A 21,097-nucleotide genomic window follows, 5' to 3' on the forward strand; every position below is an offset into this window, starting at 1 on the left:
ATTTAGGTCATACCTGAATGATCTAGTGGTTTTCCCTATTTTCTTCAATTTAAGTCTGAATTTCACAGTAAGGTGTTTATGATCCAAGCCACAGTCAGCTCTGGGTCTTGTTTCTGCTGACTGTATGGAGTTTTCCTTCTTTGGCTGCAAAGAATATCATCAATCTGATTTTGGTGTTGACCATCCGCTGATGTCCATGTGCAGAGTCTTCTCCTGTGTTGTTGGAAAAGGGTGTTTGCTATGACCAGTGCATTCTCTTGGCAAAACTTTATTAGCCTTTGCCCTGTACTCCAAGGCCACATTTGCCTTTTACTCCAGCTATTTCTCGACTTCCTACTTTTGCATTCCAGTCCCCTATAATGAAAAGGACATCTTTTTTGGGTGTTAGTTCTAGCAGGTCTTGTAGGTCTTCATAGAACCATCCAACTTCAACTTCTTCAGCATTACTGGTTGGGGCATAAACTTGGATTCCTCTGATACTAAATGGTTTGCCTTGGAAATGAACAGAGATCATCTGTCATTTTTGAGATTGCATCCAAGTACTGCATTTTAAACTCTTGGTTGCTAGGATGGCTACTCCATTTCTTCTAAGGGATTCTTGCCCACAGTACTAGATATAATGATAATATGAGTTAAATTCACTCATTCCATTCCATTTTAGTTTGCTGATTCCTAAAATTTCAATGTTCACTCTTGTCATCTCCTGTTTGACCATTTTCAATTTGCCTTGATTCATGGACCTAACATGAATTTAGGTCCTATGCAATATTGTTCTTTATAGCATCAGACTTGACTTCCATCACCAGTCACATCCACAACTGGGTGTTGTTTTTGCTTTGCTCCATCCCTTCATTCTTTCTGGAGTTATTTCTCCACTGATCTCCAGTAGCAGGTTGGGCACCTACCGATCTGTGGAGTTCATCTTTCAGTGTCCTGTCTTTTTGCCTTTTCTTACCGTTCATGGGGTTCTCAAGGCAAGAATACTGAAGTGGAAATTACACCGATTTGTTTGAATGGTAATACAAACATCCTTTCCTGAGCTAAATATCATTTGGTTGCTATATGACAAAGAGATGTCCCACCCATATTTCCAATCAAGGCTCTCCTCAGCTGAGGCTGACCCTGAAGGAGCTGACAATGGAATGCTGTCTACTGACCTTACTCCTTGCAGGTGGTCAGCCTGTTCTTCCCTGAGGGGGATCCCAATAGAGAAACACCAGAACATAGAACATGTGCAACACATTTTGATTGGGGATGTTAGTGGAGCAAGGAAAGGGGAAACAGCAAGATCAGCTTTGTTTATCTGTGCCCACCAACCTATTTTGATCAGCAACCAACTAATTAAACTGAAGAAGTCCTGGTAAAAGGTCTTCCTTTCAAAGCTAAGTTAGGTGAGTTATTACAAAGCTGACTTTATCTACACAAGAGGGTAACAGATGTCAATTTGTATCACAAGTAGCTCTGGAAAAAATTTTATACTACTGATAAACTAAAGCATAATCATGCTCTGTTTTCTCCCCAAAAGACAATTAACATAATTAACGTTTTCCTAGTGAGAATCACTGCTTGCTTATACTGAAGGTTAATGGCTTTCAAGTTCATCATAGCTGCTTGTTCTTTCATTTGCTCTGCTGACATAAATGCTTTCTTCTATTTTTACTTAGACAAACTCTGGGGAATTACTTTGAATATTCAGAAGGTGGCGTTGTTCACAGCCAGACTGTTTACATCAGACTGAGACACTACGTACTGCCTGGTCCCACTTGGGAAGAATAAAGGGAACAGCTGAGCACAAATAAATATTGGAATGCTTTTTTGCTTTTCATGAATCAGGAATTTATAGTATCTGTCTCATTAATTGAAGGAAAGTGAATTCCTAGAACTTCAGAATTGTAATAACCTAGTACAGAAACACATCCTAAATAAAAATCTAAATCATTTTTAGACTGAATACGTGTCTTCAGATACTATTCACATCTTTCTCATTAAGGAACAATTAATTATGGGTTGATTATATATACATATATATGCATTAAGCAAACTATGTTGTTTATGCACTTTTACATAAGCAGGCACAAGATCTGCATTATTTAAAAAATATTTCAAGGGAACAATGCAATCCCATATTAAGGTATTTGATAACTACCATTTATCCACTGAGTGAGTTGAGTGAACTTTTATCAGTTATTTGTCCTAGTTATCTATATGATGTCCCATAGATAAGATTGGGGCAGGGAAATATCATTTAATCAAACTGAATGATTTGGAAATATGCTTGTAACCAGGGTGATCATTTGCTAATTGCTCTTCTCATTTAAAAAGCTTCCCTGGTGGCTCAGATGATAAAGCATCTGCCTACAATGCAGGAGACCTGGGTTTGATCCCTGGGTTGGGAAGATCCCCTGGAGAAGGAAATGGCAACCCATTCCAGTACTCTTGCCTAGAAAATCCCATGGACAGAGGAGCCTGGTGTCCATGGGGTCGCAGAGAGTTGGACACGACTGAGCGACTTCCCTCTTCTTCTTCTTCTCATTTAAATATCATATTCCAGGTTGCTAACAGATGTGGATCTTTTAAAAATATTATAATGGCACTTATGAAATTATAAACTTGAAAAACAATTGATAATTGCCTCAAAGACCAAACCTATATATGAAAATTTGAAGTTTTCCCTAATTTTGTAATCAGGGAAAAAGCTGTTTTGATATTTTAATTCATACTTAATCAGGATATTTTAAAGAATTAAGACTATATATTGTAGTTGATTTAGTGGACTGGGCTGAGAAAAGTAGAAAACTATTTGTTAATGTTTACAGAGACTTCTGAAATTTTGATTTTGGAATGATTTATAATTTTCAGTTCTGTGAACTTCCAAAACTAGTTATACGAACTTCCAAAACTAGTAAAAAAAGAAATTTAAATGTGAATTTAACAAAATTTAAAAAACTGAATGAAAACATTTAGAGTTTGATAGGATCAAAAGGAAATAAATCTGTGATCATTACCTGCTCCTAGTCCATTCCCTCTGGGTGTCCCACTGGGTCTGGGTCTACTAGGTCTTGTAGTTGTCTTATTCAGAACTATAATAAAGTGGGAAATAAACAGTTTAGACATTTTTTTTTTTTAGTTGAACATTTGCAGTCAAGGAAAATAAAGCTTCCCAGAGAACTGGAACTCATTTAACTGGCAACAAAAATGATGACTTACCAAAAACTAATGTTCACAATATAGAAATCACAATTTTGGTATGAAAATCATAGACTTGAATTTGAGACCTGAGTATATACTCTGAGGTGACCTGGTCTAAGTGGGAAATAGCTTGCTTCATTTATAAGCAGTAGATACATTTCAAAATGGGCTTCCCTAGTGACTCAGACAGTAAAGAATCTGCCTGCAATGCAGAAGACCCTGGTTTGATCCCTGGGTTGGGAAGAACCCCTGGAGAAGGAAATGGCAGCCACTCCAGTGTTCTTGCCTGGAGAATTCTATGGACAGAGGCAAATGGTGACTACAGTCCATGTGGTCGCAAAGAGTGGGACACAACTGAGTGACTAAACTTTCACTACTTTCACACTCAAAACTGGGACTGAAGAAGGATCAGGACTACATATGCCCAGTGAAAACCCAAAACTTGGTGTGCATTTATTTTGTGTATTATTGTTAAGGCCTTAATTCCTAGCACGTAAGTTGGTGGTCCTTTTGGAGGAGTCTCTAGGTACACATCCTTCCTCATAATGCTGGTGTAAGTCTCATTATGATATGATAAAGCTTTTGAAATTTCTCTCCTGCTCTGTTGAGAGTCATAATAATACCAAAACATTGAAATTGTCTGTCTTAGTCTCCATTTGGCAGAGTTTTTAAGGAAAAGCACTTAAGTATGTTGCAATTAAAAGAGTGAGCTCTGGAGCCAGACTGCTTGCCTTCGACTCCACCTCCTAGCCCTCCTTAAGCCTTAGCTTCCTAAGCCTGGCCTCACAGGACACATGGTAAGCACCCACTCACCATTAGGCATACTGTTATTGTTTCCTTATTTTGTAGAAAGGTTTAATATAACCAATGACACATTAAGTTCTCAACAGTTATCATGATACAAAGTCACATGGAGGTGTATTTTTTTTTTTAACAAAGATTTCTGCACCTGTTACCTTTAAGAGTTGCAGGATTACTAAAAAAACTGTGAGTTCCTCCATAAACCAAAAGATATATATGTATTTGCTATTTCTTCCATGTTCCCAGAGAGATGTTCATCAGGAATAGTAGCTTATAAGCCATTTTTGACACTTAGAACTTTAAAACTTCTTAGAATCACAGAGGAGAAAAAGGACAGGAAACATCAGAATCTCTGGTCCAACTTGTATGTTAGACTAGGAGTGATTTACATGGATCAAATTAACCCCTAAGTTAACTTTCCCTAACAAGGTTCAGTGAGGGAGAGCCTAGATCTTTTGATGACTTTGGTCATTTTAAAGCATTTTCTGGGAACGCCCTGATGGTCCAGTGGTTAGGTCTCAGCACTTTCATTGCTGTGGCCTGGGTTCCATCCCTGGTTGGGAAACTAAGATCCTGCAAGACTGCAGAGTGGCCAAAAAAGAAAGGTTTTTTTCCAGTTTAACTATCATTTTACTTTTGATGCATACAACCTGTAAAATGTGTGTTTGCTTGTTTTTATATGGAATGAAAGTCACTCAGCGTGTCTGACTCTTTGCGACCCCATGGACCACAGACCATGGAATTCTCCAGGCCAGAATACTGGAGTGGGTAGCCTTTCCCTTCTCCAGGAGACCTTCCTAACCCAGGTAAAAGTATTCTTGCAGAACAAGAGCCTTTCATATTGGAAGAGATCGTCTTTCCTTAAAAGATAATATTTGAAACAAAATACATCATCAGATCAGATCAGATCAGTCACTCAGTCGTGTCCGACTCTTTGCGACCCCATGAACTGCAGCACGCCAGGCCTCCCTGTCCATCACCAGCTCCCGGAGTTCACTCAGACTCACGTCCATCGAGTCAGTGATGCCATCCAGCCATCTCATTCTTTGTCATCCCCTTCTCCTCCTGCCCCCAATCCCTCCCAGCATCAGAGTCTTTTCCAATGAGTCAACTCTTCACATGAGGTGGCCAAAGTACTGGAGTTTCAGCTTTAGCATCAGTCCTTCCAAAGAAATCCCAGGGCTGATCTCCTTCAGAATGGACTGGTTGGATCTCCTTGCAGTCCAGGGACTCTCAAGAGTCTTCTCCAACACCACAGTTTAAAAGCATCAATTCTTCAGCGCTCAGCCTTCTTCACAGTCCAACTCTCACATCCATACATGACCACAGGAAAAACCATAGCCTTGACTAGACGAACCTTGGTTGGCCAAGTAATGTCTCTGCTTTTGAATATGCTATCTAGGTTGGTCATAACTTTCCTTCCAAGGAGTAAGCTATTGCTAATGTTATCTCTATAATTGCCATGGAAAACTGAAGGAGGGCGAGAGAGTATGTGTGATTTAGGCAAAAATACTATTTTCAAAATGATGTTATATTGGTAAATTTCCATAGTAGTCTCTGAGTCTGCTTATCCTTAAAAAATTTCAGTCAAGTCTTGTTGCTTCCATGGATTCATGATTACCTCTCCACTTACCCACAAGGATCAGAATTTTGTATGTAATTTATTTCAGTTTCAGGATATATACCCTTCATTTGGTCATTTGGCTGTTTCAATACATTCTTTTTTTGGTCATGCTGCACAGCATGCAGGATCCTAGTTCCCCAATCAGGTATCAAGTCTGCACCCCTTGCAGTGGAAGCTTGGAATCCTAACCACTGGACCACCAGGGAACTCAATACATTTTATAACTTCTTTTTTTCAGTTAAGTGTTAGTCACTCAGTCGTGTCTGACTCTTTGCAACCCCATGGACTGTAACCTGACAGGTTCCTCCATCCATGGGATTTTCCAGGCAAAATTACTGGAGTAGGTTGCCATTTCCTCCTCCAACGGATCTTCCCAACCCAGGGATCGAATCCGGGTCTCCTACATTGTAGGCAGACTCTCTCCTGTCTCAACAACCAGGGAAGCATATCTTCCTAGGTATGTTGATTATTTAGATCATCAGAAAGAGGAACAACTTACCAGGTCTGATGTGTGGTTTGTCAGGTGTTCTGGGCCTCATAGTAGTAGTATATAATCTGTGTGGTGCTGAAACAGAGGAAACTCAGATTTAATAACCAAAGGAGTTTCAGTACTCTACAGACCAACAACTTACGCACTTTGCATGGAAGCATAAAGAACATTTTAAATCTGCAAGTATGCATTAGAGCATTGATGCTAAAGGAAAATGCATGTTTAGTTGCTCAGTTGTGTCCCACTCTTTGTGACCCCATGGACTACAGTCCGTCAGGCTCCTCTATTCATGGGATTCTCCAGGCAAATACTGGAGTGGGTGGCCATTTCCTTCTTCAGGGGGTATTCCTGACCCAGGGATGGAATCTGGGTCTCCTGCATTGCAGGCAGATTCTTTACTGTCTGAACCACCAGGAAAGCCCGCTAAAGGAAAATAAAGCAAGTGAAAATATGCATGACTGGAAATTAAAGATGCACATAGTCAAAGTAAGGTAAGGATTAGTCACCAATTAGTCTATGTTTTCAAGGGCATTTATTTCACCACATGGTTGCTTAATATGATAAACACAGAAGTCAATCATCTAACCCTCCATCCATCTATGTATCTGTCCATCTGTCCATCAATCCATCCATCTATCTATTCATATTTCTCAACCAGAGAGTCATTATGGAGCAATACTTTGCTAAAGAAGATAAGTAATCATAAAGGCAAAAAGAAAAATATTTTAGGTATGTAAGAAGAAAAGAGTAGAAACATGTGATCTCTATCAAATTGTCTTAGCTCATGAACCCTGTACTGAATAAATACTCACTTAGTGCCATTCATTAAAGCTTTGTGTGTTAGTTACTCAGTCATGTCTGACTCTTTGTGACCCCATAGGCTGTATGAAGAGGCAAAAAGACAGGACACTGAAAGATGAACTCCACAGGTCATTAGGTGCCCAACATGCTATTGGAGATTAGTGGAGAAATAACTCCAGAAAGAATGAAGAGATGGACCCAAAGCAACAACAACACCCAGTTGTGGATGTGACTGGTGATGGAAGTCAAGTCTGATGCTATAAAGAACAATATTACATAGGACCTAAATTCATGTTAGGTCCGTGAATCAAGGCAAATTGAAAGTGGTCAAACAGGAGATGACAAGTGTGAACATCAAAATTTTAGGAATCAGCAAACTAAAATGGAATGGAATGAGTGAATTTAACTCAGATTATCATTATATCTAGTAATGTGGGCAAGAAATCCCTTAGAAGAAATGGAGTAGCCATCCTAGTCTGAGAGTTAGACCAAGAGTCTGAAATGTAGTACTTGGATGCAATCTCAAAAAACGAAATAATGATCTCTGTTCATTTCCAAGGCAAATCATTCAATATCATAGTAATCCAAGTCTATGCCCCAACCAGTAATGTTGAAGAAGCTGAAGTTGAACGGTCCTATGAAGACCTACAAGACCTGCTAGACTTAAAACCAAAAAAAGATGTCCTTTTCATTATAGGGAACTGTAGTGCATAAGTAGGAAGTCAAGAAATAGCTGGAGTAACAGGCAAATTTGGCCTTGGAGTACAGAATGAAGCAGGGCAAAGGCTAATAGAGTTCTGCCAAGAGAACGCACTGGTCTTAGCAAACACCCTCTTCCAACAACACAAGGGAAGACTCTGCACATGGACATAGATGGTCAAAACTGAAATCAGACTGATTATATTTGCAGCCAAAGATGGAGAAACTCTATACAGTCAGCAAAAACAAGAAAAGGAACTGAATGAGGCTCAGATCATGAACTCCTTACTGCGAAATACAGACTTAAATTTAAGAAAGTAGGGAAAACCACTAGACCATTCTGGTATGACCTAAATCCAACCCCTTATGATTATACAGTGGAAGTGAGAAATAGATTTTAGGGATTAGATCTGATAGAGTGCCTGAAGAACTGTGGATGGAGGTTCATGACATTGTATAGGAGGCAGTGATCAAAACCATCCCCAAGATAAAGAAATGCAGAAAGGCAAAATGGTTGTTGAGGAGGCCTTACAAATAGCTGTGAAAAGAAGAGAAGCGAAAAGCAAAGGAGAAAAGGAAAGATATACCCATTTGAATGCAGAGTTTCAAAGAATAGCAAGGAGCGATAAGAAAGCCTTCCTCAGTGATCAATGCAAAGAAATAGAGGAAAACAGTAGAATGGGAAAGACTAGAGATCTCATCAAGAAAATTAGAGACATCAAGGGAACATTTCATGGAAAGATGGGCACAATAAAGGACAGAAGTGTTATGGACCTAACAGAAGCAGAAGATATTAAGAAGAGGTGGCAAGAATACACAGAAGAACTATATAAAAAAGATCTTCATGACCAAGATAACCACAATGGTGTGATTACTCACCTAGAGCCAGACATCCTGGAATGCAGAGTCAAGTGGGCCTTAGGAAGCATCACTATGAACAAATCTAGAGGAGGTGATGGAATTTCAGTTGAGCTATTTCGAATCCTAAAAGAGGATGGTGTGAAAGTGCTGCACTCAATATGCCAGCAAATTTGGAAAACTCAGCAGTGGCCACAGGACTGGAAAAGGTGAGTTTTCATTCCAATCCCAAAGAAAGGCAATGCCAAAGAATGCTCAAACTACTTCACAATTGCACTCATCTCACACACTAGCAAAGTAATACTCAAAATCCTCCAAGTCAGGCTTCAACAGTATGTGAACTGTGAACTTCCAGATTTACAAGCTGGATTTAGAAAAGGCAGAGGAACCAGAGATCAAATTGCCAATATCCGTTGGATCATCAAAAAAGCAAGACAGTTCCAGAAAAACATGTACTTCTGTTTTATATGCTACACCAAAGCCTTTGACTGTGTGGATCACAATAAACTGTAGAAAATTCTTAAAGAGATGGGAATATCAGACCACCTTACCTGCCTCCTGAGAAATCTGTATGCAGGTCAAGAAGCAACAGTTAGAACTGGACATGGAACAACACTGGGTCCAAATCAGGAAAGAAGTTTGTCAAGGCTGTATATTGTCACCCTGCTTATTTAACTTATATGCAGAGTACATAATGAGAAATTCCGGGCTAGATGAAGCACAATCTAGAATCAAGATTGCTGGGAGAAATATCAATAATCTCAGATATGCAGATGACACTACCCTTATGGCAGAAAGTGAAGAAAGAACTAAAGAGCTTCTTGATGAAAGTGATAGAGGAGAATGAAAAAGTTGGCTTAAAACTCAACATTCAGAATACTAAAATCATGGCATCTGGTCTCATCACTTCATGGCAAATAGATGGGAAATCAAAGAAAACAGTGACAGACTTTATTTTTGGTGGCTCCAAAATCACTGCAGATGGTGACTGCAGCCATGAAATTAAAAGATGCTTGCTCCTTGGAAGGAAAACTATGACCAACCTAGATAGCATATTAAAAAGCAGAGATATTACTTTGCCAACAAATATCCATCTAGTCAAAGCTATAGTTTTTCCAGTAGTCATGTGTGGATGTGAGAGTTGGACTATAAAGAAAGCTGAGTGCCAAAGGATGCTTTTGAACTGAGGTGTTGAAGTCTCTTGAGAGTCCCTTGGACAGCAAGGGGATCCAACCAGTCTATCCAAAAGGAAATCAGTCGTGAATATTCATTGGAAGGACTGATGCTGAAGCTGAAACTCCAATACTTGGCCACCTGATGTGAAGAAGTGACTCACTGGAAAAGACCCTGATGCTGGGAAAGATTGATGTGGGAGGAGAAGGGACTAGAGGATGAGATGGTTGGATGGCATCACTGACTCGATGGACATGAGTTTGAGTAAGCTCCAGGAGCTGGTGATGGACAGGGAAGCCTGCTGTGCTACAGTGCATGGGGTCACAAAGAATTGGACACAACTGAGTAACTGAACTGAGACTACAGCCTGCCAGGCTCCTCTGTCTAAGGAATTATCCAGGCAAGAAGACTGCAGTGGGTTGCTACTTCCTTTTCCAGTAAAGCTTTAGGGATGAACGTAAATGACCTCTGGGTCCTGTTCATCAAGGGAGGGTGAGAAAGATCAAATACTCATAATTCCCAGGAACCAACATGCCACCTTGTTACTTTCTGCTCTTGTTTCCAGGGCCTGACACAGTGAGAACCATTAATGATGACTTGTCAGTCAGTCAGTTCAGTCGCTCAGTTGTGTCCGACTCTTTGCAACCCCATGAATCGCAGCACGCCAGGCCTCCCTGTCCATCACCAACTCCCGGGGTTCACTCAGACTCACGTCCATCGAGTCAGTGATGCCATTTCCATTTCTGACACAAACCAGTACTCTGTAAATGGGTGATTTTCTTTCTTTCTTCTTTCTTTATATATTTGGCCACATAGCATGCAGGATCTTAGTTCTTCAACCAGGGATTGAACACTAGTTCCCTGCAGTGGAAGGGTGGAATCTTAAGCACTGAACCACCAGGGAAGCTCCTCTATAAGCTTTTAAAGTGTGCATCCGTCCTGGAATGTGTCTATCCTCATCTTCCCTCCTCTGCCCGCCTCAACACACCACATTGCCTCCTGCCACCAACTTTCTTGGTAATGCTTTAGCTAAGACTGGAAAAAATTTTTGTGCAAACTTTGTAAGTAGATTACAGTTTCAGTGATTTTGTTCACATCTTGAGTGGGTATTTATGTAACCATAAATCAGCAAATGCCTTGCCTACCACATTAAAAAAAAATACACCTGCAAAACATATTATAATGTAGCTCATTTATAAACTTCCAATGTGAAGACTGATGAGCAGACTTTTGCCAAACTTCAGGCCAAAAATAGCAGACATGTTCTGAAATTCTCTGTAGGTTTAACATGGGACTTTCAACATGTAATAACAAGAGTGAACAGAGGAACTGATGTTATTTTAAAAAATCAGTTCTCACACACCCTAAAGTATGTGGTGATGACTTGCAAATGTTTTTCTTCAATTTTCTTTGAGAATGGTAGGCTTCCCTGTCAGTTGAATATACTTCAGCTCTCTTGTTAATTTCTTCAATGTTAGATTGTCTTTGCTTTAAGAAATATAAAGAATCATGGCTCTATTAGTATCATTCTACAATATATATAAATTTTAAAACTTTAGAAAAGAAACTTTGACTAGAACACAGAAATAATGAGTACTACATTCATTCATTATTTCTAAGCCACAGGATCAGAATTTCTTTTTTTCTTTTTCTGTAGCCTTTACTTATATTTTGAAAGAACTTTTCATAAAGGAGTTGAAATATAACAGGTTTAGGCTGTGAATTACATATCTCATCACTAGATAATACAGGGCCTTGAGAAAACTGCTTGAGGGTTTCAATTTTAAACTAAAAAATAAAAGACAAAGACACATTGTGAGGATGTAATATTGTAAATATCATCTCGACATAGCTTTTGGTGACTGATAAAACCAATTTTAAAAGATAGCTTCATATCTAAAGAGTTTTATAAAATTGTTTAAAAAGAATACTAAAAATACTGACAAAGATAACATAAAAAATAGACAAACAGGGATTATAGGAGAAATACCTTTAAGGACCTTTGTTTTTCCCAGTGTTGGGGGAGGAAAAGAAGGGTACAAATTTCTCTGGGTGGTATAAAGATCAGGGGCTGAAATAAATAATCAAAATGCCCCCAGAGGGACTTCCCTGGTGGTCCAGTGGCTAGGATTTCATGATCCCAGAGCAGGGGGCCTGGGCTCTATCCCTGGTCCAGGAACTAGATCCCACATGCCGCAACTAAGACCCAGTACAGCCAAATAAAGTAAGGATTAAAAAAAAAAAAAAAAAAATGTCCCCAGGATGCCTCTGGCCAATGGATTTCTACCATGGGTTGAGATAAGAGGAGCAAAGGAGAAAAGCTTGAATATGTCAGGGTTTCAAATAGAGCTGCAGGCAATTGTCTCAGCTGACAAAGAAGCAGGAATGGCAGAGAGGGATGGTGCTGGAGACCCTACTAGCACATTCATGCTGTAGGTTTTAGGCATTAAGTTTCTTTGGAGCACCGGGGCCTTACTGCTGAGGGCCCGGAGACCAAAAAGCCACAAGGGACACGAATGGGTGAAGTGTGAAGATCAAGAGGAACAATTTCATTCTCACAGCATCTCTCAAGGTGCTGTGTGCCGTCTTGTGCATCTAATGCCTACTGTTAGAAACACAACATGCTAAAAACAATGCAATGGATCAACTTCCTCGTCCACAATGCTCAGGCACACGCTTATGAGGGTTGGGTCGAAGGGTGATCCAGGACACACAGGAGGGTGCTGTTACTAAAGCTTACCCTCTACCCCCAAGCAGGGTTACTGGCCTGGGTCATGTTGGAAATGCATTCCTGGTGAGCCCCCTTTAAAGGGCCTTGGCACAAGTCTAGAAAAGTGTGGATCCCAGGGCCACATAGGTTAAGTTAAGGATCCTCAGAACATAAGAAAATGATTAAAATGTAGTACGTTATATAAATATGTTAAGATAATTCATAGAATGATATCAGATCTTGAATACACATCCAATCAACTGTGAAATTCATCTATAAAGCCAAGTTCTAGAAGCAATTTGATAAAAATATTGATATTCCCATTAAAGTAAGAGGAAGCAAAAACAAGAAAAGAACACACCTATTATCTTTTATTTTCAATTCTGAAATTTACAAGGCTCTAAAAGCTGAAATCGTTTTCTCATTTGGCAATACAACCTGAAGAATATTTATCCCGCTTATTGTCAATACATATCTTGCTGTAAAAACGTCAGTGTGTTTGATTATGAGAATCCAGATATCTTCTATTAAGCCAGGCATTAAAGAGGTTTGCTGCTACTGCTGCTGCCAAGTCGCTTCAGTCGTGTCCGACTCTGTGTGACCCCATAGATGGCAGCCCACCAGCCTCCCCCATCCCTGGGATTCTCCAGGCAAGAACACTGGAGTGGGTTGCCATTTCCTTCTCCAATGCATGAAAGTGAAAAGTGAAAGTGAAGTCGCTCAGTCGTGTCCGACTCCGGCTGCTCCGTCCATGGGATTTTCCAGGCAAGAGTACTGGAGTGGGGTGCCATTGCAATGTTACAAACATTTAAAGATCAGGATGGGGTATGGATGCAATAGGATTGAACATCTGCTGTTAACCTCTGAAACTGATAATGAGGGTGTGGGAAGACTGCTGTTACACTAGGCTCCTTACTTCTGTGCATATTTTTTAAATAAATAAAAGTTAATAAACAGAAAGGTAATAAAGTAAATAATAAAATTAACATTTAAGCCATTATAAAAATGAAACAAATTCAAAAGACTTAGAAAATTTACAAGAACTGCCCTATACCATAGTGAGTATTCTCAGTCATGTTCATTTAGAATAAGTACTTCTCTACTTATTCTAAAATATATCCCTTAAAGGTAGATTTCTTTTATTGTCATTTCCTCTTATTGCTATATTTCTTCTCCCAATCCCTCCCTCCAGTATAACTGACAATTGAGTAAAATAAATTTGTCTTGCAGCTCTTTAAAATTTATTTGCTCTCATTTTGGGGGGCTTCCTTCCACATGCTAGAGGTAGAAACGGGCAAAAGAGGGCTATTAAGGGGAAAAAAAAAGAAAAGAAAAAAAAAAAACCATGAAAATCCTGGAAATCTGCAACTGGTTACAATCCAAGTAAGAAAGAAGTATATAAAACGGAAAGGTGTCTGAGAGCATGAGGATGTGAGAAAAAGCTTTGTGTAGGCGAGTTGACTTCCCAAAAAGCAGAAAGAAGAAATAATATAAGGAAACCCCAGAGCAAACCTTCCTGGATGTTTTAATATTAATTCATATTTAACAATGATTTTCTTGTTACTAGTTCCCTTTCTCAGGCTGCAACATCAATGAGTTCATCAAGTTTTGGAGATAGGACAAAGAGGAAAAGAGGTAAAGAAAGTAAGAGGAGAAGAAGGAAGGTAACAGATTGTTATTTATCAGAACTGGAAAATGAGGCGAAAGAAGGTAAGGCAAGGGAAAAAAAATAGGAGCTTACATTCTTAGTCATTATCATCAGCTGCAAAGAACATTAGCATTCAAAAGCAAAGCTCTAACTAAAGAGACCGTCTTTCCTACATTTAACTGGTAATCATTTAATATTACTACTTGGCTGATGTTCTGAGCTATGAAGTGAAAAAAATTTAAACTAACTCACGGTGATGAAAATTCTGTTTCTTAAAGGAAAATTTTCTTCCTGCTTAAACAAAGAAGGAAAAGCCACTATCCAGAGGTAGGGAAATAGCTTTACCCTGAGTTGTCTTCGCCAATTCAGTTGTTTGTGGAACCTTTGTTGTGAAGAGTTCTTGGGTAGACTGGTCTGTTGCTGCTGGGGAAAAACACAGTAAGATAAATGGCTTTAAATAAATATCATTAATGAACAAGTAAAAAAAAAAAAAAAAAAAAAACAAGAAAAAACCCCACACTCTTTTTTTCTCCCATGCAATGATATAAGGGTAAGTTGTATTTATAACTATGCCTAGTGATCATCTTATTTTAAAGTTACTGGTACATTTTAATAACTCTGATTTATTATATTTACTGTCTCCTTAAACTATTATATTAATGATTATTATAAGGATCTCTGAAAGCTTTTAGTTCAGGATCACTGTTTAATGATATCGGGCATGACTATACTCTTGGATATGCTTCCTGTCTTATGTATCATTGCCTTCATGTTTCCTTCTATTTCACGACCTTCACAAGTTATTTAGGTGAGCTGGAAAAAATAGATCATAGAAAATAATGTGCATTTACACAACATAAGAATAAATATTCTATTTATCTCACATGAAAATCAAAGTTTATTGACATACAGACACATTACTCCTAACAAAATAAACACTCCTATATTAACTTGAAATAATTACAATATCATACTGACAGAGCAAATTATACTATTCACTTTGCCACATACTGGATCCAAGGAAATATTTGGTGAAAATAAATATGCTGTCATCATATTTTCTGCCTGTTTTATAATCTAGATTCTGCTCATAGATAATTGTGATAGTTGGCCCAATAAACTAAGATATAGTAAAAAAAAAAAAAAAAAGGCAAAAAAAACAGAAGTGGAACTTAGATAATTAACATATTCAGCAGTGGTTCTTGATAAGTACTTTTGACTTCCTCTCATGGGTAAAGCTGACTTTGAGGGCCTATGCTGTAATAGATAAATATTTGGTAATTAAGATATATTTGCTCATTCAGTTTTAAGTATTTTCCTTCAAAAAGGATTCCTTTTAAAATGGGATCAATAACTTTATTTCACACACAAAGAATGGGTTGACCTGAAAAGGGATGAAGGGAGGAAAGTAAAGCCACTGATTTAAACATAACCACGTGGGATGTGGTGTGGACAGGGCAGAGGAGCCAACAGACACAAGCTGGGAATTCTTGCTCTCCTGTTTACATTCAGCCAAGTCACAGGCAAATGAGGGTGAAGACATTGATGCTGAACTCCTCGAGAGCATGGCCAGCTCATCCCAACCAGTCTTCCTGACTCATCCATCCACCTGTGTGTCTTCATGGCCACCCACATGTTCCTCAGATGAGTCTGGCTACCATTCTCTGTATGTGCCTCTTCCCCATCATTCTTTAACCTGAAGAGCCCTTCATACCTTTAACTCTCATTCCAACTGGAAGACCTAGCATACATGCCACTTCCTCTGTGAAGCCTTCCCTGATTACCCCAGGTAGTTTGCTTGTTCAGTGTGCTGCTCATTTCTCTATGATCTCATTGTAATGGATAATATGAGAGTGAATTACAGGAGCTCTGACAACTGAGAATGTGGGTTCCAGTTTGGCTCTGATGTTAGCTCTACAGCTTGGCCAGATTTTTAAAATCTTTCAATGCCTCAGCTTTCTAATCTGTAAAATGGGACAATAGAATCTACACCACAAACTTGTAATGTGTCTTAAATTTAAAAATATGTGAACACTGGGTAGCACAGAGGAAGCACTGCTGCTAAATCACTTCAGTCGTGTCCGTCTCTGTGCAGCCCCATAGACAGCAGCCCACCAGGCTCCCCCGTCCCTGGGATTCTCCAGGCAAGAACACTGGAGTGGGTTGCCATTTCCTTCTCCAATGCATGAAAGTGAAAAGTGAAAGTGAAGTCACTCAGTCATGTCCGACTCCTAGCGACCCCATGGACTGCAGCCTACCAGGCTCCTCCATCCATGGGATTTTCCAGGCAAGAGTACTGGAGTGGGGTGCCATGGCCTTCTCCAGAGGAAGCACAATTATTGCTAAATCCTGTCTTTGTATTAGATGGCGATCTCTCCAAGTAAGGACTTACCTTTAAAGCAGTTGTATTTTGGCATTCCCATTGCTTAGCATTGCACTTAACACTATAAGATATTCAGATTTAAAAAATAAAATTTTTCTTCCCAAATGCAGCTTCAAATATGAAAAAAGCAACAAGAAAGTATAGCATTGATATACACTGGGAAGTTTTTTTTTTTAATTTATTCTTTAATTGGAGGGAAATTGCTTTACAAGGTTGTGTTGGTTTCCGCCATACAAGAACGCAAACCAGCCATAATTATACATATATCGGGAAGATTCTTTTTCCAAAAAAGTAACTGAAGTTTTGTTAAGATGTTTTAAAACATTCTCATCTTGTATTGGAAATCAGCATAAATATTAGAAGGACAAATACACAGTTAATGTAAAAGAATCAAGTGAAATGGATATCTTTTACAGTGATAAAAAGAGATCCTCTATTGTTTGGAATACCACGAACACAACATATGTATGGCTACTTTAAGGGCAATTCCTAAAATGTTAAGTCCTCATTGGGCTGAATATCAAAGCAAAATTTACCAAGAGTGGTTTGTAGTTCCTCTTGACTAGTACTTGGTGAAATCATAGGAATCAAAGGGCTGCCTCGTGTCTCTAAAGGAGCTGAAAAGACAAGTAAGTACCAAGGCTGTCAATCTTTAGATTCAAAAGCCAGCAACCAGCCAAAATAATATTACATGAGATTCTGTTACTTGAAATGCAAAAAGGAAAACATTAAGTGGGTCATGGAAAAGAAAGTTAAGTGTGCATGGAACCTGTGGAGTATCAGAATAATGGTTCTCAACTGTTTTTTCCCACACCAGGATAGATAATAAACAACATTCAGTGTTTGACACAGTCCATGACCATGCCTGGTTAAGATGGGTATGGTTTAGACATGGTTCTAGGTCCCTCAGCTGCATCTCTCCCCTCCAAGAGAGCACACAGGATCACCCAGAGGAGACGATATCATCACTGTAGCAACCATCTGGAGTCCATTCAAATCTATTTTTAAAAATAAACCAGTGGCAAATTTTAGTATTTTGAGATATATAATAAGTACTTGCCAGAGCCTTCCACAGCATGTTAGTGTGTTGTTAAGGCCACAGCTGAGAACCATTAAGCCAGCAGAAATGTTAATTATATGGACATGAGTAAGGTGGGATCATTTTGAACACAGATAAATGAGGTAGGTGAGGATGAACGTGGTAATGAGCGTTCTTAAGTTGGTCTTCAGAGCAAACCTTTAAAACAGTGAAACCACTGCCTTTCTATTCTGAAAAGGGTAAAAATAATGAGAATGAAACAATGAAGAGGACTGAGAAGGGAGGATGTTTCAGTGTGATTGTTTGAGAAAGACCTGCAATCTTGATGGCAGCCAGGAAAAAAATTAGAGTGAGTCAAATGGAAAAACCATTACCTAAAGTTGTCTCTGGCAGATGGATTCTAAAGGTAACAGGTTGCAGAACTAGGCCAAAAGCAAACCAAAGAAATATATTTATGAGAATTACTACCTGGGGGAATAAACCTAGTTTCTGTGTCTCTACAATGCACCCATCTGAACATTTAAACATTCTCCTAGAGAATCAGAATAAATATAAGAAAATTCTATATATCAGGTGACACCCAGGGAACTTAGTTTAGCTAAAACTTTAAAGTTTTCATTTGCTGTCACTATGAGGAAAATTTGGGTAGGCACCCATATTTTTAATTTAAAACTACACCCACATTTGGATGTAGCTATATTTACACCCTGAAAAAACGTGAACATGGTTGACTCAGTTAATAATTATATCTTATAGCTTTAGCATGATTTCCTATTCAATAAAAACACTTTCAGGGAAAATAAACTAATTATACCCTATTCCCTCATGGGGGAAATATGTCAAGCAGATTGCATGATTAAATCTTCCTCTAAAGAAATACACATTTTCTATCTAAAATTTTCTCTGAGCTTCTTCTGCATATCACCCTCATTGCAAAAATATATTTGCCTCAAGAATATCTTTTGAAAAATACACTTCCTAACTGGGAGAATAAAACAGTTCATTTACCAGGTTCGCTCTGAGAGACTTCGGGGTCTGGCTTATGGGGAAGGAGCACATCTCTTGGAACTGAAAGAAAAAGATTATAAAACACTGTGCATTCTAAATGCCATACCTGGAGTGAAACTCAACCCACAGACATAAAACCCTGGGAAGCATGAATGAAGTAAAGATATTTTCACAATGGCTAAAACACTAGGGCAAGAAAAGACTGTCTTTCCAAAATGGAAAAATGTCAGTGTATTAGGGAAGGTTCTAGTGGCAGTAAAACAAAGTTGGTCATGGTTCATTTTGAAGATTCCCCTGAGGGGGAAAAAAGGGAAGAAAAAACTAATTTAATTAAACATAAGAAGGTTATCTCCCTAAGTTATCTTCAAAATAAGAAGTCAGCTTTTGTCTGAAGTGGTTAGCTGCCATGTGATATTCCTGCTAAAATTCCACCAACAGAAATAGGAAACATTATTTTAAAGAAACGGGCTGAAAATTGGGGGAAACGGCAAGCAAAGCAAAACTCTTGAGGATCTAAAAAGAGAACAAAATTGTATTCTAAAAGGCATAATAGTTATAGGGAGAAAAATAGAGCAAAAGCAATCAGCCACTCATTAGAAGACGCCACGTGTAAAGTTGATGAGAGTGCTTGTCAAGTAGGAAATGTTAGATAAATTTTGCCATTTTTGTCATTCTTAGTGATGTGGCTTCTAGTATAAGTATTAGGGCCTCCTGGCAGGAAAACAAGGGAGACAAATATATGCTACACTACAAGCCTACTCATATTCAGTTCTGATCTGTGGTACATTTTTAATACCTGTGTCCAGTTCTACTTTGGACAAATAAAATGGTAGGCTGGGAAGTGATGCCTTATCGCTCACTGGGGAAAATATCAGGTTGACTTGCCTATTGTTAATACCAAATTTCTATGGCAAATCTCCTTTCAGGAGTAATATAATGTATTTCTTTGACTCAGTTTCCCTACAAGGAAGTCCTTGTCAACCCTACTTACTCACTGAAAAGTTTTCCTACCACACTAAATTCATAAATACCCTTAGGTATGCAGTGTAACTTTCTTGCATCTTATATGGTGCTGGAGGAAAAAAAAATAGGATTCAGGCTAGAATTCTCCCTCTGAGAAAGATGAAGAAAAAACTTTTGTACCACAAGGTGGACAAGCACAACTTTACTATTCGTGCAGAAAAAAGATTGTATAAAATGGACATTCATTTTCTTTTATGGCTTTTGGAGATTACATTTAATGTGAATGTCACATCTGTTCTTAGTCTAGGCCACTGAGTAAGTACCAGTGAAATCACAGTTGTGGAATTTGGTCCATTGGAAAGAAATGTAACTCTATTAGAACTTCTATGAGCTAAAAGATAACAACCAGGAGAACTTGAAATGTGGATTTTTGTTTGTTTTAAAAAGGTTAACTTCAAAAAAGATCAGTGGTGGACAAAGTGAGAGAAAACCCACCATAATGGTGAACATTTCACCACTGCTATGTAGTCTTTTGAAAGATTCAAGCAGTAAAACATGAAGAATTTCCAGCCATAATTCAAACTAACTGTTTATCTGTAGGGTGAGGGAGAAGGCACTTTGATGTGGCTCTGAGAAGGTCATGGCCATACAAAGCAGCCTGTAGTTTATAAACATCCTAATTGGTTCCAGTGCTAGACTGCACAGAGAGGAGGTGGGATTAAGGAAGGGAAACGCTGAGAAGAAATGTGCTACCAATAAATCCACCATACTGTAAACACATTACCTGCGGCCTGCCTTAGTTTTCTGAGGAATTCAGACAAGCATAATGTGGATTCCTGCTGCTGCCACTGGCACGTTTTAACCATGAAGTGATGATTTAATAACTGCCATACCAGACGTTCTAAAGCAGGTGAAATCAGTGGAAAGGAAAGAACTAGAAATATTCACAGGAAAGGGATGTGAATCATTCTCTTATTTGGTCAATGGCAGCTCCAAGAAATGCAACTTTTTTTTTCCCCCCCATGTGGCATTCTGTTGTGTATTAAATTGAATAAGAGCATGATTCTAAAAACCTAAATCTTCCATGCTGGGGGAAACTTATGAATTCAAATCATGACAATTTAACTGAGAAGGCAGCTTTGATTTCCTTATTAAAATATTTACTATTATTATATTTAGACCCATTTGTATTAGCCAATTTATCATTTATATTAATGAACAAATTAACTTACCAGTTGTATATATATATTAACTACCTTTTTGAATAAAGGGCATCTCTTCAAAGAAAAATTAAACTACCAGAAGACAACTGTGAATGGAAGTGTCTAATATGGACAAATGTGAACGAACACCAAGAGTATTCTGCCAGAATAGATGGGAGAATGAAAGTGTTGCTCTCTGATGGAGATGGGGCACTAAGAAATCTTCAGTGAGCTTTACCCTTGCATCAGCCTACAAAGATATTCTCATAGATAAGTAACACACATAGACCACACACCTCCTTCATGTCCAGACTGCCACTTCCTTTATTCCAACCTTGGACCCGGAGGCACAGTCTGAGAGGCAGCAGGTCTCCTGCCTCGCAGAGGCCACTTTCAGAGTTTCACTCGTGCTCTGGTGTTACCTTCCCTTGTGTCTCCTCTGGGACCTTTCACTTTCTATCATTTCTATTATCTTATATTTTTCTCTATTAATCCATATTTTCATTTAT

At 38.7% G+C, this 21,097-nt stretch overlaps 1 protein-coding gene across 50 annotated transcripts in view; it reads right to left on the bottom strand.

The window, feature by feature from the left end:
• The window catches only part of ABI3BP (ABI family member 3 binding protein), a 293,260-nt gene that overhangs the window by 60,808 nt on the left and 211,355 nt on the right, over positions 1-21,097 (bottom strand). For 41 of the 50 annotated variants that reach the window (XM_061426547.1, XM_061426450.1, XM_061426423.1 and 38 more), the window contains 6 exons: positions 18,424-18,483; positions 17,790-17,837; positions 16,913-16,993; positions 14,339-14,416; positions 6,114-6,179; positions 3,006-3,080 (listed from right to left, as the gene is read on the bottom strand). In XM_061426547.1, coding sequence (XP_061282531.1) covers positions 3,006-3,080; positions 6,114-6,179; positions 14,339-14,416; positions 16,913-16,993; positions 17,790-17,837; positions 18,424-18,483 — 408 coding nt within the window. The remainder of the gene's footprint in view (positions 1-3,005; positions 3,081-6,113; positions 6,180-14,338; positions 14,417-16,912; positions 16,994-17,789; positions 17,838-18,423; positions 18,484-21,097) is intronic. The other 9 variants (XM_061426433.1, XM_061426386.1, XM_061426346.1 and 6 more) reach the window with 4 other exon arrangements.

The sequence above is a fragment of the Bos javanicus genome, chromosome 1 (assembly GCF_032452875.1).
Source record: "Bos javanicus breed banteng chromosome 1, ARS-OSU_banteng_1.0, whole genome shotgun sequence".
Classification (NCBI taxonomy): Eukaryota; Metazoa; Chordata; class Mammalia; order Artiodactyla; family Bovidae; genus Bos; species Bos javanicus.